At 41.3% G+C, this 13,519-nt stretch overlaps 1 protein-coding gene across 1 annotated transcript; it reads right to left on the bottom strand.

Annotated features, from left to right (window-relative positions):
• Positions 1 to 392: 392 nt before the first annotated feature.
• creb3l4 (cAMP responsive element binding protein 3-like 4) lies at positions 393 to 11,201 on the bottom strand. The gene is made up of 10 exons (XM_080540388.1): positions 10,802 to 11,201; positions 10,042 to 10,200; positions 8,523 to 8,787; positions 8,098 to 8,240; positions 6,359 to 6,448; positions 5,464 to 5,570; positions 4,869 to 4,937; positions 4,292 to 4,376; positions 2,032 to 2,122; positions 393 to 1,417 (listed from the first exon to the last, which is right to left on the bottom strand). The coding sequence occupies exons 2-10, from the start codon at positions 10,195 to 10,197 to the stop codon at positions 1,086 to 1,088; spliced, it is 1,338 nt and encodes a 445-aa protein (XP_080396514.1). The 5' UTR covers positions 10,198 to 10,200; positions 10,802 to 11,201; the 3' UTR covers positions 393 to 1,085.
• Positions 11,202 to 13,519: the final 2,318 nt, after the last annotated feature.

The following is a 13,519-nucleotide window of genomic DNA, read 5'->3' as shown; positions in this document are numbered from 1 at the left end:
CGAGGCTTAGAACTTTATCGAGGCTTAGAACTTTATCGAGCTTCGTGGAATACCCCCCTGGCTAACTTGACTCAGAAAGCTTTTACTGTTTAACATCATGGGCCTGATTTCCTTTCCTTGCTTTCAAATTACAATGATGTTTTGGATCACAGTTGTGTCGATATCAGACATTTAAATTTGGCCTGAATCATAAACTACATTTTCCTGAATATTCATTCTCTATGCTCTTAACAGTCAAACGTTGGATATCCCACACCAGTAAAAACAAAACCAGTATCCTAAAAGTGTTCCCTTTTAATAAATACAAAACATAAAGCACAGCAAACCAGGGTAATCACTAACATGAAGATGCATGTTCTTCTGAGGGAGGCGTACTACATTTAGATTGCAGTGTTACGCTTAAGATAAGACATGTTTGCGATTGTAGACACTGTTTATCTTAGAACCAAAGGAGGTCAAAGGCCATTTCATAAAAACAAGCAACAGATATGAGGCTGCTAGGATTACAAATACAACTCCCTCTGCATTCAGCTTTAAGTCATGCTGCTAGGCAAGAAAGATACAGACCATGTTTTTCAACATGTCATACCACATTTGACATTTCATTAAAAAATACCATCCACCATTTCTTCTGGTGAGTGTACGTACATCAATAGACGCTTATATGCATAGTAAAAACAATATATTAATCTGTGGTAATTTTCAGCAACCTTTAGTTTGAAACACAGCTCAACTAACCTTTTGAATTGGAAGTTCAAAGTTGGGACGGTTTTCCCAAATAATAAAAGACATAAGGACTGTAGGACTGTAGGACTTAAATAGAAAGACAAGGACCTCATAAAGTAACCATAATTTGTGGAGAACTCCATCACCTCCTCAAATCCCAACTGAAACCCTGCTTGCACCTCACAGTACTACGGTAGTAAGGCAATGGTTAGGCGTTAAACACACCCAAGAGGAACTGGATGAAACCAATGTGGTTATCGTAGTTGCACCCTGGACTTGTCCATAGCAATGAATGCTAGGAGCTAAGAGCTCTGAAGCAAACGGAATGAAGCTACACTAATCAGTTACATTTAAAAAGTCTACATTTCATCAGCATGGGCTGGTTTGGTGGGGTCAAGGCTTGTGCTTCCTTTGCCTGTAGCTGACATCAGACCTAAGGCCAGAGGCTCAGTCCGCCCGTCAACAAGGGCCGAGCCGTTCACTAGTTGGCTGTCCTCCAGGGGCATGCCCTCAATATCAGGGATTTCAGGGTTTTCTATTGGTTGCTTGAGAATAGTTGAGACATCCAGGGGATCTGATTTACTGAGGTCCTGGGATGCTGGTAGAGAGTCTGGCAGGATGAGAGGGTTCTCCACATCCTCTGACGTTTGAAGGGATGAAGCAGGATCTGTGAGGATGTTTCTGGATATGACTGAAATAAGAATAATATGTATATGTATATCTCTCTATACATACATACAAACACGTATAAAGTACATATTTACAGAAAGAGAGAGAATGCAACATTTCTCTATGATGTATTTGCCTTGTAATAATCATAAATCAATAAATATATATTAAATAAATATCATTGTACAATATTATTAAAGCCTCATTCCATTCATTGTAACTTGACTATTATCAGCACACAACAATTCTTTGCAGTGTTAATTAAATTACTTGGAGTCTGATTATTACTATACTACTATAATATTATTATTATTATTATTATTACTAATATTATTATATTAGGATATGTTTTTTTATTAACAGTACATAGACAGATTTCCTTGCCAACCCTTTGTATTGTAACTGCCACCTTATTAACGCCCTCTAATCATTGGCAACAAACAGTATTTTGAAACTCACATTTAACAGCATAGGTTGAAAGTGTACTTATAAAACGGTTTCCCAGAACAAGACTGCCTAGTCATGGAAAGGACTTTTAATATGTGTATTGAAGTGAAACAAACAATTAATAAATATACTTTATTGTTCCATTCAATATGTTCCTCACTGTCATATTATGTAACAAAGTGAACATACCTCCTTTTGGTGTGTATTCTTCTTCTACAGGTGAGCCCCAGAAAGGGCTGTAACTTGGGAAGATGATGAGACCCAGAGAGAAGAGGATGATCTGATAGGAAATAATATCATTGATTGCACACACGCACGCACAACATCGTATTTGCACTAATGCGGAGAATCAACAATACCTCAAAGACGGAACATTGAAACAATTGGTACTTTCTTAGGATTATATACAGCTGTGGAAAAGATTCAGAGACCACTTCAAATGTTTCTTAAAATCTGCATCTCTACATGTAATAATAATAATAATAATAATAATAATAATAATAATAATAACTTAAATTTATATAGTGCCTTTCAGGGGACCTGAAACCAGGTGGGACTTGAGGGCCGTTTTAAAGGCATCCAGGGTGGGGATGTTGTGGCTGTTATTTCACGTAGGCAGTTGACAAGAAACTGAGGTGGGAGTTGAGAGGATGGAGTAATGCTGAGATAGATTTGGGTATCATCAGCGTAGCAGTGGAAGATGAGGCCGTGATGGTGGATGATCTGGCCGAGGGGAGCCCAAGCACAGAGCCTGTGCTTGCACCTGTATAGCCCAAGTAAAGCCCAAGCCTGAGCCTGTGCAAGCACCTGTATATGGTGAAGAGGAGCCCAAGCACAGAGCCTTGAGGCACACCTTGGTTGACTGGGGCTGGGGGGGAACTCGAGTCATTGATGGTAACAAACTGTTCCCTGTTGGAGAGGTAGGACCGAAACCAGGAGAGGGCTGTACCGGTGACACCTAGGAGGTTGGGTGAGGTTGAGGAGGATGGTGTGGGAGACAGTATCAAAAGCTGCAGAGAGGTCCAGGAGGATGAGAATGCTGATGCAGCCAGAGTCCGTTTTTTATTTTTATAAATAATAATAATTTTGAGCTACACGATTCACGTGGATGACCTATTTTGAGGAAAAAATTGCTAATTTAGCAGAAAGGTGACAAGTCTGCACCCCTGCAAGTTAAAACATTAGTATTGTTTTGTTTAAAAATGTATATGAATTCACATTATTTGAGGTCTGTAAACACTGCATCAATCCTTCTATCATTTAAGAAACATTACTAAGGTACAATCTTTTCTCGCAGACACTGAAAGACTAATGCATTGTGTTTGTCACTAGCAGGCTAGATTACTGTAATGCTCTCCTGACAGGTTTCCCCAAAAAAGTGATTAGTCGATTGCCAGGACCAAGAGATATGGAGGGTCAGCTTTCAGTATATATGCTCCTAGACTGTGGAACACCCTACTTGAGAGCCTGAGGTTGTCCAAAACTCTGGAAATATTTAAGTGAGACCTCAAAACCTACTTATTCAATCTCGCCTTTTGAAACTAGGGAGAAATTGGAGATTATAGAACTAGGATTACTGTGCTGTTACATGTGTTGACAGGAAAGACATGGGTGCTGATCGGGCACTGATAGCTGTCAGTGGCACCTGGACCAGTACCAGGACCGGCACCAGGCTGTACCTGGACCAACACCAGGTTGTATTGTTGTTGTTATTGTTGTTGTGTTGTTGCATCATAACTGCGCTTGAGATCTTCTGTTGACAGGAAAGAGTACCTGGGAGCTGAAGTACCAGGCTGTACCAGTGCCAGGACCTGTACCAGGATCTGTGCCCCGTGCTGGATAAAGCAGTTTCAATGATGCAGAAATAACTTATATAATAATGATTAAATAATTTATGGACAGTGTGTACGCTGATAAGATGCAGGGAATTTTTCCTGGATACACAGGGTACAGGTTTTTCGCCCTTGCTTGCTTGCTATGCGCCCGTGGTCCTTGGGCCTCTCCTCGGGGAACTCCGGCCGCCTCGCGTGCTTGGTCTGTTCCGCCGCTGGGGCACCTGCTTGGCTAGCCTGGTGGAGGGCTATTATGGTCTGTGCTTGGTTGGCTGAGGGTGGTGCTGGTGGTGGGGCGGGTCAGGTGTGTGGGGCGGCTGAGGCCCCACGGGCGGGGGGTTTCTCATTTCTTGTGAGAAATGCGCTATACAAATAAAACTTGATTTGATTTGATTCGCATCTTTTTGGTTATATTGCCCAGTTGTCATTTTCTGCAAATAAATGCTTATAAATATTTTATTTGGAATTTGGTAGAACTGTTGTCAGCAGTTTATAGAATAAAAGAAACATGTTCATTTGACTAAAACACACACTGATAATTTTGCAGTGGTCTCATACATTTTTTCCAGAGCTGTATATAGATCTTTGTTCAGCACACTCTTTCAAGCTGCTCTTACCATGATGCAGGTGCTGGTCTGTGCCGCTTTAGTGGCCGTCTGCTTGATCAGAGACTGCAGTCTGCGCAGCTGAGCCAGAAGAGACCTGGACATACAAGGACATGACAATTCAATAGAACTTATTCAATTCAGAAGACATTGTCAAGGCACAATCACATAGCATTATTACACAATACTGTACTGTATATCCTCCAGATACTGTATGCTATACTGGACCATGAGATAAAACAGGTACCGGTATATCAAAACATTGGGTCAAGTGAAGCAAATAGCCTCTGTAATTGAAGTGTTGCTGTTGTTCAGTAGGCCATTCACATAAGTATATAATAGTCACATGGCATCAAGGTTTACTTGCAGATGTTCTTGACTTGCAGAGTAATTGGAGGTAGATATTTGTGGACATAAATGATGAAAAAGAAATGATTAGATTTTTTGCTATAAAAAAGCCACTTGTTTCTGATTCTTACAACATGTAATGTAATGTAATGTAATTCGTGTTTCGAATTCTTACATGTTGTGTTTCTGTTTCTTACATGTTGTGTTTCTGTTTCTTACATGTTGTGTTTCTGTTTCTTACATGTTGTGTTTCTCCAGTTGCTCTACAGTCCTTTGCAGCTCCTTGTTGTGGGCTGAGCAAGTCGCTGCCCTACACACACACACACACACACACACACACACAAACACACACACACACACACACACACGTCTATAAAAGGGACACATTCATACCATCTGACAGTATTGCCACCATTGTGAATAGTCTAATCACCAACACCTCAATGACAATAGAACAGAAGGCACATTGTGCTGTAATGAACAATAACTCCCTACAGTACACTGTGCCAAATGTGAATATAAAGAGGAAATGCAAAGAAAATGAAGATGGGATTGTTCGTAGAGGTGATCCACCATAAAAATATGCTTAAAATCTTTTTAAAAGGGGCGCTTAGGTGGCGTAGTGGATTAAGCGCTGACCATGTACCGCAGGGCTCCCGATTCGATTCCAGCCGCGGACATATCCTGCATGTCATCCCTTCTCTGTCTCTCACCCACCCTTCCTGTCATAATCTCTACTATATCTGTCATTAAAAAGAAAAATATGAGTGGGACGGCCCCACTCAGAAAAAATAACTTTAAAAATTAAAAAAAAAAAAAAAAAAAACATTCGTTACCTGCTCTCCAGCCCATCTACGTAGTCCTTCTTCCTGCGCCGGCTATCCTGGGCGGATTGCTTGTTGCGGATTTTGCGTCTTACTTTTTTCAGGATCCGTTCCTCAGCCTGTAAGTGCAGTACCATGCAGTTCAGTTAAATTACAATCCAGTCAAATCGATTAAGTGCTATTCAGTTCAGTGAAATTACCTTAATATTCAATTAATCTTGCATCTTACAAAGTAAATTGCCAAACTAGGCTTAACCAAGAAAGGTGTACTGTGCTTATCTGTGATCAATTCAAAAATATGTAATATTCTATATACAATGCGCCTGGGGCGTAAAGACTGGGGGGCGATTTGAAATTTGACTCACAATGATAGTGCAACCATCAAATCATATCAAATGAAATGAAATTCAACTTTATTTATATAGCACATTTCATACACAAATGCAATACAATGCACCTTTATAGGAAGAGCAAAATTTTTTTTTTTAAAAAGGGACAAAATGTTAACTAATGTAAAGTAAGAATATTAAAAATAGCAAAAGAATTAAAGACTAAAAGACTCCTTGCACCAGTAGTCTGTGAGTCCAACCTTGGTGAGGGGCAAGTTGTTGGGGAGAGAGAGAGGTGAGTCTGACCTTGGTGAGGAGCTGGTTGTTGGGGAGAGAGAGAGGTGAGTCTGACCTTGGTGAGGGGCAGGTTGTTGGGGAGAGAGGTGTGTCTGACCTTGGTGAGGGGCAGGTTGTTGCAGAGAGAGAGAGGTGAGTCTGACCTTGGTGAGGGGCAGGTTGTTGCAGAGAGAGAGAGGTGAGTCTGACCTTGGTGAGGGGCAGGTTGTTGCAGAGAGAGAGAGGTGAGTCTGACCTTGGTGAGGGGCAGGTTGTTGCAGAGAGAGAGAGGTGTGTCTGACCTTGGTGAGGGGCAGGTTGTTGGGGAGAGCGATCCCCTCTTGGTTCAGCAACTTCTGCTCCTCCTCTGTAAGCTGAAGGTCGGGGTAAAGCTGATCAGGAGGAAGAGGAGATTGGGTTTAGCATCTTCAACCCCCCCCATAATCCCATTAAGAAATACTGCCCATCCAGTAAGGGTCCCAGCCTAGCAATCCCCATCCCCCACCACATTATTTGATGGTGCCTATATGTACATAGTCTATACATACAGTCGGTATAGTGTCACTCCACAGAGGCCATGTCACATATTGTGAAGATAGTAGTCTCTTGACACATTCATGCCTTTATTTTTTTTCAATTTTGTTTTTCAGATTTTATCCCTTTTTCACCCAATTTGGTATCCAATTGCACCCAACCTAGCATCCAATTATCCCCTGCCTATTGCGTAGGATCCGCCGCACGACCCCGTGGCCGGCAGCCCCAGAGGAGATCGCCAGGCAGACTAGCTGACTGGCTCCTCGAGCCCGACACCGTTACTCCAGCACCAGACGGGGGCGGTGTTGCGCGACGGATCCTTGTCCGGAAATAGTCCTATACCCCCCTTTGGGAGCGGCCGCTCAATATGCCGCTCCCTGTGTGCCCCGGCCATATCCGGGTCTGGCGAGACCGGGATTCGATCCCAGTCCCCGGTGGGCAGCTTGCACTAGTGGCTAATGCTTAGACCGCTGCGCCACCGCGGGGCCCTCGTTCTTTCTTTTTTTAATGACGTAACACACTGTTGATTTTGGTACGTTTTTTACCTATGTTTTACCTATGGTTTCTGATAGACTTTTCTGATATTTCAGCTTCTTAACATCTCTTATGTTGACATACACCAATAGCAGACTCCAAACGCAAAGTCTAGAATCAATACAACAAGACATTGACAGCTCTCTTGTGCCTACACAAATGATGTGACGGAACACACCTGACTAACCAGAAACACCTGTCATGCTAATTTGTAATACGTTGGTGCCCTGAAATAGGGTAACTATGTATAACAATGTTTGTAATTTCTAAATGGTGAAGCCAATCTGAAAAAGAAAACATTTAATTAAATCAGAGAATCTCTACTTTAATCTCATAGTAATTGTTTGATTTCAAATTCAAACTGTTGGAATATAGAGCGCGAAGAAGTCACTGTATTGAAGGTACTGAGGGCACTGTATTCCGTACATTCCAGAAAGTTGTTGGAACTGTATTCTGTGTATATTACAGTACCGGTACATGGTGTGCATCTTTAAAATGTCTCTGGGTTTGAGGCTTGCAGATTTATCCACATTATTACAAGAAAAGTCTAGGCCCCAATGATAAACATAGAGGAAACTCTCTAAATCAAACTAATTAGATGGTGTCAATCTTTTCCATTAAACAGGGGTTTCAGGCCTGCACATCACAGTTAAAAATATACTTGACTTTAAACGTTTAAGGTGTAACATCTTTCATCTGAAAACTTCTCCAAGTGATCTATCCCTTTAAGTCTCACTGATCAAAAATGTTGTGTGTAAATTACTCGACTTCAAGTCTACCCAGACCAATTAGAGTTTTGGAGTATACTATCCTTCCCTGTGTTCCAACAGTCTTCCCTCTATTTCTCTGATCTTCTCACATCCCATGGTCCCTTTTCTTTGATATTCTCCTTCAATGTGTTTTGAGCAGGAATCGAGGAGAGAGGAATGCAAGGAATAGAGGAAAGACTATTGAGACGAAGGGCCTGTCTCACCAGTGGGCTGTCTGGACTGGAGGGGGCTGTGATGGAGATTGGTGGGCTCACAGAGGGGGCGTAGCCCAATCTGGCAGCAGACACCACGGGCAGCTCGTTGACGATACAGGACTCAGAGATCAACATCTGAGAACTCCACTCATCTGTAGAAGAATCCGTCTTGTTGAGAAGTTACAAATAGTCACAGCAAAGCCTTAAAAAGGAATAGTTATGACATACAGCCTTTCTTTGACAACATTTTGCACATTTCAAATGTATTACTACACTTGCAAGCAGAGACAGTGTGCAGGAGCCTCCTTTTTATACAGTCATTTCATAATCTTTCATTTCAAACCACTTCATCATAATCTGGAGCAGGGCATTTGCTCCATATCTTCCTTGTTCTTGTCATTCTTCTAAGACACACACACGCACACAAACCTCACCAAGCTCTATGGATATAACATCCACTTGATGCTCTGGCTCTGTCTTGATGTTTCCCAGGTTGCTGATGTCATAGACCACCTGATAGATGGTTGTCTGGGCCTGGGAGGATTCTGCAGTTGTGGTTGCTATTGGAACCTCTGAGCAGGGGTCCTCAGAAATGCCACTGTCACTCTCACAGAGGGAATCCCCAGGGGGTCCAGAGGGGAAGATGTCATTGGGATTGATGGCATGAAGCACGTCCTCAGGCTCACTGTCATTCAGACCCTGTGACAGCGTAATGAAGAGGTGTTGTTGACACTTTACCATTCCAGGTATAGGGGTGTAACGGATCACGGAAATTCCGTGATCCGTTCGGATCGCCCACCACGGTTCGGAACGCGTGTGTACCGCGGATCAATAGCAAAAAAAAAAAAACTCGTTTTTTTTTTTTTTTGCGTTCGTAAATCCGCTCTGGAATCTGATCAGCGTTCAAGGAACGCCTCTTGTCCAATCAAATTACTTGGTCCCTTTATGACGTCGGACCCAGTGTGCGCTCCGGCGCTCTCAAAGCGAATTTACGAACGCGGCCCAAGTGTATCATGTTACGTTGTTCGGCGGAGAAGAACTCGAAATGCCTCCCTCGTCATTTAAATCCCATGTATGGGAGCACTTTGGCTTCTCTGTCAACTATGACGGGAGGCACGAAAAAGGTAGCTCGACAACTTCTGATAATGTAGGCATTTTTTTCATACCATGTTCAAAATAAGGGTTCACTTTATTATTTAGTTAAAAGTGGCATAAAACATGTGTATTCATCTGCTTTAAAGAGCCCAGTGATTCACTGCTGCAACCAGGCGCCTCCTCCCTCTCTCCTATCATTTAAATTGAGTGTATTTCAGTATAATTATGTAATGTTTGAGTGTAGAATATGTTATATATATTATATATATATATATATATATATGTATATATGTATGTATATATATATATATATATATTACCAGTTTTGACATCTTGAATGTTGTTGGTTTTTGTCACATAGTAAAAGTGGTGTTTTTACAGAATTCAAGGAAAAAGCAGTTTTTATAAAAACAAAAATGTTTGTGTTGATCCGAAAAATGATCCGATCCGTGACTCAAAAACCGTGACACGATCCGATCCGTGAGTTAGGTGATCCGTTACACCCCTATCCAGGTATAATGCATTTTTACTTGTTATAAGCTTCATGGGTTGTTGTTTCATTGACTATTGACTGATCTGTTGTCTTTTTCATTCAACTCCAAATGGCTGAGAATGCGTCAGGACCATTATGAGAGATGCTAAAATAGCATATACAATTGGGGTCGTAGAACTTGAGGTGTTTTTGCTTTGACCACACCAGAGCAGTGGTTACACCACAATTAAACCCACCCTGTTGTGTAATTGCTTTAACTGAGCATAATGCATTATACCTGTCAATTTGTCTCTTTCATTTGAAATTGAAAACATTATATGCTTCTTTTGTTTTAGATTTTTGTCAATATGCAAAAACATACGCACACATTTGGGATCTAGCGTCCATTCTTCCAGCGGTTTTTCTGAGACCGGGTAGATGACACCAGAGTATGAAAATGTCCCATCAAGTCCCCAATTCTCTGTTGTTGAGCTGTCCTCTTCCCTGTGACCAAAAAACAGTTCTCCGTTCTCTGCATCCATGTCCTAGAAAATGTGAAATAGTGATTTAAAAACCTGTTTAACAGAAGATGTATTCAATGTATTTAACCATAACACCAGTGTCACATTTCAAATCCACTCTTTTGAAGTGTTTCATCTATGGAACCCGTGTCTGTGTAGAAGTAGTACCCACTGATAATAACTTATGGAAAAGGTGTGGCAAACTGCATAGTAACTGCAGTCTTTATAATTTCTGTTTGATCAGTTAAAGCCCTTTCGCAAGAGGATATCAGCATCCTGTTGAATACACACACACTCACACTCTCACTCTCTCTCTCTCACACACACACACACACACACACACACACACACACACACACACACACACACACACAAGAAACTGACTGTTGTTGACTGACTATTATTCCATTTTGCTGTACTTGCTACCCAATAGCTTTCAGATTGTACTCTTTGTCATTGATATTTGGAGCTAAATGTTGTGCCATTTGTGAAGAATGGATGGATACAGAGGGTGAGTTTGACACCACCTCGCCCAGTCACGTGTAGGAGGATCCTTGTCAAGCCGGATAAACAAGAGTTACATTGTATTCAGACTCTCATACGTCACCACGATCCTCTTACTTACTTCAGTCTTATTGTTTTTCAGAAGCGATTACTCTTCCGAATAGAAACGATCCACATGTACATTCCCAGTAATATTTTCCCTTTAGGCCCAATGTACAAAAAAATGCAATCGACTGATGTTTTAAGATCAACCCAGACACACAGGAGGAGACGTATCCCTCTTCCCTTTACATCCAGCTGGCAATTCTTATTATGTCAGTCTTCCGGAAGGACGAATACCAACACTTTGCGTATGTGAACGTCGATACACTTCTCCACTGCTGCCAATAAAAACACTCACGTGTAGCCAGTGCAGATTTCTCCCCACTAGACTATAGCCTACTCTTTAATAAAGTAACCAACACGTTTACTTCGTTATAATAAATCAGCTAATGCCGACGCTGTAGCCTACTACTCTTTAATGATCTCCAAAGAACCTCCCATCCAACGCCTGTGATTGGTTACTTAGTTACCCTGCCCAATCAAAAAACAGAAGAGGGTGTGCATAATAGATGCCTGGAGGCGTGGCCGAACGAAGCCAGCGCAGCAAGACGACGTATCTTCAACAAGTCCAACAGTCTCAAACTGTTGTCGGATGTTGTTTGACCTGTTGTATGATTTGTAAATGTTGCACTGAATTCTTGACATACACGTTCTAGATCAGGGGTTCCCAAAGTGGGGGTCGCGAGATGACTCCCGAGGGTCTCGAGGTAATTTCCATAAAGTGTGTGTGTTTCTTTTTTTTCTTTTTTGTGCCAATTATCAGAATGTGTGAAATACAGTTTAAACATTATTAAAATACCGTATTTCGACCATTTAAGAAAGTATTTTTCCAAATAAAATCGATTCTTCTACTTCTCACCCTGCGTCTGATCCTGGTGTTAGAAGCAGCGTAGCAACAGGGTAGAAGCTAGGTAAAAAGGGTACCGAGCCAGTCTCGGGAGGCGTTCGTAAATTCGCACTGAGAGCGCCGGGGGTCACACTGCGCTCAACGTCATAAAGGGACCAAGTAATTTGATTGGACAAGAGGCATTCCATGACTGCTGATCAGATTTCCAGAGCGAATTTACGAATGCAGCCTAGGGCTAAACCACTCGGAGACTCGTTTTTTTTTCATAACACTAAAGTTGTAAAGTACCCACTTGATATAATAAACAACAGTTTAACGATCACTAAATACTTATCATTTGTGGATTGGATTCACTATTCTCGTTTGCCATAGGCTAATGTTAAGGGAGACCTTTGTAAATACTTTCGTTTTGGGACGTGTTCGTGTTTGGGGCTGTGTGATCATCTAATTATGTGTTTCTAGCATGTCGATGTTCTATCACTATGTTGTGATGTTATAAAAAATGAAGAAGATGCATGGCTGAAATGGCACGAAGCGGGGAAGAAGTCTAAAGTCTGGAACGATTATATTTCGACAAGGCTTCCCTTTAACTCCCCGAGGGCTAGGACTATTACCAAGTCTATCGCTGGGTTTATTTGCAAGGACCGTCGCCTGCAGTGTTGTGGAAAACAAAGGTTTCTGCCGAATGCTGATAACACTGGAAGCACATTATGAAATACCAGTTAACACAGATATTGTGATGTATCATTGATGAATTTACTTTCAATGTATCAATTATCGCAGAATCGATGTACCGGTATGGCGGGCAACATATTGTACGGTTATCGATACGTGAGTTACCTTGCAATTCCCACCCCTAGAAGAAACACATACTATTATAGTATGAGAACTCTTAAATTTGCGAGATTTTCGTTTAGCAACGGTGATGGAGTTAGAAGAACATAATTTACTACTCAGAAAGGCTTCAAACACCATTGTAATCGTGTCAGTTCTTGTAAATTAGCCTGCACCATAATTGTATAGCCTACATACCTTTTTAGATGAGATTTTAGATTAGATTCAGACAATGAAATGCAGTAAAAAGTGTGTCAGAAGAGGGATTTGAACTACTGTATTAAAATGACAAATAAATACTATGGCAGCAGTCAATACCACTATACCATCATGACAATATGACTATATGTAGCCTGCTGCTGATATCACCACAGTAGTAAATATTCATTTATTAAAACATGAACATATAACAATAACTGGGGCTAGTATGACCTACGCATTTAATCGGTCAGCAATTTCTTGCCAAACCATTTCCCTCGCCTTGTTAATTGCGGCAGTATTGCACTATTTTACATCTTATTTTTCGTCTTCATAAAGATCAATAAGTAGGAATGCTGCGCAAAAGTAGGACCCCTGCAGAGAGGAGTATCTTCATTTCGACTCTTCGGGGCTCTTTATGGCCCTGTCCACACCGATACGTTTTTTTGATAAACGTGGATTTATATATTCGTTTTGGGGGGTTCGTCCAGACGCAAACGAGTTTTTGCCCCATGAAAACAAAGATTTTTAAAAACGCCTGCCAGAGTGAAGAATTTAAAAAACGCTGTATATTTTCGACGTGTGGACGAGATAGACAGAGTTTTTTGTATTCGTCACGTCATCATGCGTGTAGATTTCTATGATCAAGCGCACTACAGCTGTTTGCTGTTCCCTCCAATGTCATATCCTGGCACCAGTAACTACTTTGTTTACAACAGGCAACGGTGGTCGAGGCTACACAAGCGAGGAAAATGCATGTGAACAAAGTGCTTCTAGTTCTTTCACTGTTAACTGGACTTTTAGGTGTGTGAAAATAATTCGTAGTAAAAAAACAAAAAAACAGTAAGATTATATTTA

The sequence above is a fragment of the Nansenia antarctica genome, assembly GCF_963989245.1.
Source record: "Nansenia antarctica genome assembly, chromosome: 10".
Lineage (NCBI taxonomy): Eukaryota > Metazoa > Chordata > Actinopteri > Argentiniformes > Microstomatidae > Nansenia > Nansenia antarctica.
This window is presented reverse-complemented; position numbering and strand designations above follow the sequence as displayed.

What these genes read in the sequence shown, in the direction of transcription:
- creb3l4 (XM_080540388.1), bottom strand. Translation starts at nt 10,197, where the DNA reads ATGGATGCAGAGAACGGAGAACTGTTTTTTGGTCACAGGGAAGAGGAC. An exon ending in ACAACCTGCCCCTCACCAAG is followed by an intron (nt 5,571 to 6,358) that starts GTCAGACACACC and finishes CTGCACTTACAG; the next exon opens with GCTGAGGAACGGATCCTGAA. An exon ending in AGAATACACACCAAAAGGAG is followed by an intron (nt 1,418 to 2,031) that starts GTATGTTCACTT and finishes TTCTTATTTCAG; the next exon opens with TCATATCCAGAAACATCCTC.